The sequence below is a fragment of the Ascaphus truei genome, chromosome 5 (assembly GCF_040206685.1).
Source record: "Ascaphus truei isolate aAscTru1 chromosome 5, aAscTru1.hap1, whole genome shotgun sequence".
In the NCBI taxonomy this organism is placed as follows: Eukaryota; Metazoa; Chordata; class Amphibia; order Anura; family Ascaphidae; genus Ascaphus; species Ascaphus truei.
In genome coordinates, this window is record NC_134487.1 from 141,505,964 (window position 1) to 141,510,735 (window position 4,772).

The 4,772-nt window shown below is 40.8% G+C and overlaps 1 protein-coding gene across 1 annotated transcript; it reads right to left on the reverse strand.

The window, feature by feature from the left end:
- Positions 1-387: 387 nt before the first annotated feature.
- DUSP1 (dual specificity phosphatase 1) lies at positions 388-4,258 on the reverse strand. The gene is made up of 4 exons (XM_075600988.1): positions 3,560-4,258; positions 3,057-3,205; positions 2,241-2,460; positions 388-1,489 (listed from the first exon to the last, which is right to left on the reverse strand). The coding sequence occupies exons 1-4, from the start codon at positions 3,927-3,929 to the stop codon at positions 1,119-1,121; spliced, it is 1,110 nt and encodes a 369-aa protein (XP_075457103.1). The 5' UTR covers positions 3,930-4,258; the 3' UTR covers positions 388-1,118.
- Positions 4,259-4,772: the final 514 nt, after the last annotated feature.

Consider the following 4,772-nt stretch of genomic DNA (forward strand, 5'->3'; position numbering starts at 1 on the left):
AAAAAAAAAAGATTGCAAGAACATATTTAGGTTGCATTTCACCTATTTCTAAGGCCTTCTCGCCGCTCTGAGGCATGCTTGTCCGTGACGTCACCCGCGTGTAGCGGGAGCATTTTTACGCGCCATGGGGGGGGTGTGTCTAGGGGCGTCAGTGACGTCACAGAGCTGGTTTGCCCTCATTAGGCGAACCGCTCACGTGACCTGCCTATCGTGCCGAGAAATCAGTTTCAACCGATTCCTCCTGCCCCCTCCTACTGTCGTGCGCGGCCGTAGGGCGTGATCAATGCCTTAAGGCAATGTGAATGTGCTACGCGCGGTCTGCGGCAGCATGGACAGCATTATAAGTTTTTCTAAACAGATTTAGGACCCACAAGGAAAACAGGCAAATTTAAATACAAATGTCATAATTTATTCGATCGGTATAAAAAGTCATAGTTCTGTATTAAAAAAAGGTCTTCTCCAAGAAGAAATATATTATTTAGCATCATAAATAAAATCATAGCATATATACAATAGTCAGCAAACTCAGAAGAAGGCTCCGGCCTATTGCTTTTTTCATCAGTGCTTTGGAAATTGAAGCTAGTCTTCAGATACCAACTGGAATTACTGTACCAGAAAATACTGAGATATTTTTTCTTTGCTTCGTTGAAAAGGCAGGACACAGCTTGCAGAATAAATAAAAATGGATGTAAAACTTTACAATTTATAGGCATTAGCCTCTTCATCTATTATTAGCAATACAAAAAGTTCAGGAATGGAAATACTGTCAGATCTCCATCAAACGGAGACGGCAATAACAATAATATTTAAAAAAAAAAAAAAAAAAAAAGGAGGCCTGACATAAAAACAGAAGGCAACTCTGTGACCTGTTTTTCTCTTGAACGCCTTAGTGGTTAGGACATATGTCCAAAATATTGGTCAACAAGTCATGTCAGTTGTAAGTTCTGTGGATTCACCAGTTTAGCTTGCTGTGAAAACAGGTTATTCACGTCTTGGTGACAGTGACTGTTTAAAAGCAAAAATGATAATGTTGATAATAGAAATAGTTCTTTAGAATTATTGCACTTGATAACACATTTAATCAGTTTGTTTCAGTCCAAGTCCTTGTGCTGTGCACCTTAGCAGCTTGGAGATGTAGTGATGGGACTTTGAAGGTAGCTTAGAGAGCTTGTTGCAGAGTGGACAGGGATGGAAACGGGAAAGTTGAAGACGGTTGTGGTGGAAGTCCCTCTGTCCAAAACGGATATGGTGGGGCTGCCTGCCTCTACTGAACAGGAAGGTGCTAGCACTTGAGACTCAAACTGGAGGAGTTGTCCCATGAAGCTGAAGTTTGGGGAAATTATGCTTCTTCGCTGCTTTACAAACTCAAACGCTTCATCCAGTTTGACACGGTTGGTCCTCATAAGGTAAGCGAGGCAGATGGTAGCAGAGCGTGAGATCCCAGCTTGACAATGGACGAACACTCTTCCTCCTGTGTTTTTGACAGAGTCTAAAAAAATAAAGCAGGATGGGTTTTTATTAGGATACTGTATAAGAGATGTAAAACACGATAATCAGAGGTTACAAAATTCTATCATTCCTCCGGCAGCTAAAACTGTATAAATGGCAGTATTGTTTTAGGCATCTCGAGAACTACCAGTCAGAACTTTCAATGAGGGAAGACTCCTATTAACCCCTTTACTATCGGAGAATAGGCCACATCTCCTTATGGAAACACAAATGTTGGATTTGTGGGGACATGTATTTACACATAGGTATGAATAATTAGCTAAATAATGTTGATGGCCCACTATTTGCAAACAGTCCAACATGCAAGGTATATCAATTAATGGTAGTTTCTTCTATATTATTTCAGAAACATTTATGTCAGATAGGCACAAATAAACAATGTTAACTTAAAATAGCCGGTAAAAGTTTATTTTGTAATAATGGAGAATAAATGAGTACTTCAATCTTGGCTTATAATAACAGAGCAAAAAAATCCTAGTTAATTCACAATATTTCTATTTAACAATGTATGAAAAAAAATTGCTCTACTGTACTTCCAAAGAGGAGAATACATTTTTATTTGGAGCCTCTGTCCATCATGGAATAAACAAGAGGCTGGATATCAATGTGTTGCAGTCGTCATTAACAGCAATAAAGATTTTGAAAGGGAGGTTGGTCTATTTTTAGAGGATCTGGTCACTAAATCCCCCAGTATTTTGGTGTAAAAGTGATCAAGACAGTTTTATATTTACCTATAAAGTCAATAGCTTCATTGAACCAGGAACTGATGTCTGCTTTGTGACTGTCTTCCACAGGAATGCACTTGTACTGATAGTGCCCCTCAAAGTGATTGGGGCAGTTTGCAGAAACATTGATCAAGGCAGTAATGCCAAGGGTATCCAGCATGTCTTTTCTGGAAGCGTGATAAGCGCTGCCCAGGTACAGAAAAGGCAGGATTTCCACTGGTCCTCCCTGTAACACAAAAAAAGAAAAACCGGTGAGTGGATTGAAAGCATCACATATATCAAATAAGGGACAATGGGACTCAAAACAACCAAAAACACTAAACTATTTGTGTTGTAAAAAGCAAAGCACCATGCAATTAAACATTTGCATTCTCTGTTGGAAAAGGGTGGTCTTTAGATGGCAGTGATACTATATTATTATTATTATTCTACTAGTAAATTGTTTTGTTCATAAAAGCATACATGTCATATGGCAATATGTTAATTGTAGCTATTATTTTTTAAAGCCGCTTGGTTGAGTATTGATAATTTCAGACTGCAGCGCTGAATATCTTGGTTGCACAGCAGCTACAATGTAATGCTAGGCAGCAATTTGTGTGGTGTTGATTATAATGGGGGGGAGGAGTGTCAACAGGTATTGCTGCTTTAAACTGTAATCAGCACGGTTTACAGCCAAATATTAGTTTAGAGCATGGGCCAGATAGGATAGGGGCGAAGTCTGGAGGATCACTGTGTTTAACCCTTTCAGTGCTGAAAAGATCATTGTAGTAGTAGGAGATTGTATATATAGTTGTTGAATCTCTTGTTAGTACACATACTGACCTGATCATAGAGGGGGGTGCCACAGGGGGTACAGCTAGGCTCAGCACTGCCTGGCACACTGCTGGCACTGAGTGGCAGACTCAGTCCCACCGGGGGTGGACATTTGTTGCAAAACTCGGGGCACTCTGAAGAAAATGCTTCATAGCCACCTAGAAGGAAAAATAAAATAATAAGTTAGAATTAGAAGGTTTGATTCTGTGTAACTGAGACATTTGTGTTTCACCATCGTGGACCACAGCTGAACACGGTAAAGATCCATTGTATCAAAACCAAATGCGATTGGGTCTTATCTCAATGTGTGTTTAAGTGATTACAGTTTATTAAACTACTAAAAGGAGTGTGGTTCAGACCCAGATCTTCTCAACAGTGGGTAAATATGTGATGGTAGTTTATGAAGGCTTTTATCAGCTGCAACCACATGGGGCACCTATGTCATGTACACAAGATAGGTCAGATGAATGATTTGTTTGTGCTCAGCACATAGGACTGTATTTTCAATGTACCTTTCAGAAAGAAGATCCTGCTGCCTCTTGGGTCTCTGCACAGGGCATTGACTGCCAGCATCATGGTGCTGTCCTTCCTAATCATCTCCAGGTCAGAGGTCCTCTCATCCAGAAGAACCACCACTTCATAAACCCCAGCGATCAGCCGGCACCTCTGCTCCTCATTCGGGATAATGTGCTCCAAGCCCATGCTTCCTTTAGCCCTCCTCTTCACTATCGTACTGAACCTCACGTTGCTGGACTCGGTGATATGGGACGAGCTGAAGGAGAAAAACGACCTGCAGTCCAAGATCAGGCATTTGTGAATCCTCTCTGCCAAAAGTCCTTTCAATGTGCTACACTCTATGGCACAGATTTCCATATTGACCATTGCTAATACAAAGCAGGCTTTATTTGGGTGGTTCTCCAGCACTGGTTTCAGTAATCAGAGAAAGCTGATCACCAGTGGATCTTGTAACAAAGGGAATCAATAGCTTCTCCCGCTCCTTTGAAATTTCTTTGTCTAGTCCGAAGTTGTGTCTGAAAAAAAATTGCTTTTGTTCATCAAATTATAAAAGATATATTTATAGTTAAAAAGATTAAAGCCAATCTTGTGTTGGTTCACGGGTGTCTTCTGCTTGGAGTTCTTATTTTACTTCAGCAGCTGCTGCTGCTTCTGTTGTTGTTGGTTCCCGCTTGCTTTATCTTTAACTGCAACATAGAGCTGAGGCTGCCTATTTATAACAAGCTGGGGGGAGGTTTTTTTTTGTGAATGGGCTGGACCACGTGGATTTTATGGTGACATCAGCCAAGCCACTGAGACACTCCCCCTTTGTGAGCCTGGCCAAGATTAACAACGTCATCAGCCTTAGCAGCAAAATCAACCTAAAGCAAACACTGTACACGTCCTCCCATATCATCCTGCCCAGGCAGGAAATAAACTGCAGTAACCCTATCCACCAGAAAATCTCATGGGAGCCGTCGGTATCTGCTTTGTATAAGAGGCACACAATGTTCTGTTGAATAGCATTTTACACACATACAGAAATGATTAAAAATCGCTGGCTTATATTCATAACATTTTCACTTAAATATCTGGAATGTGACTGGGATCAGTGGGAGGTAATGTGTGAGCAGTCAGCCTGGAATGGAGCACAGATTAACCCCTTTATGCCCCCCACCCCCCCTAAAACCCTCATATGGATCATTTATTTATCAAATATTTTACCAGGAA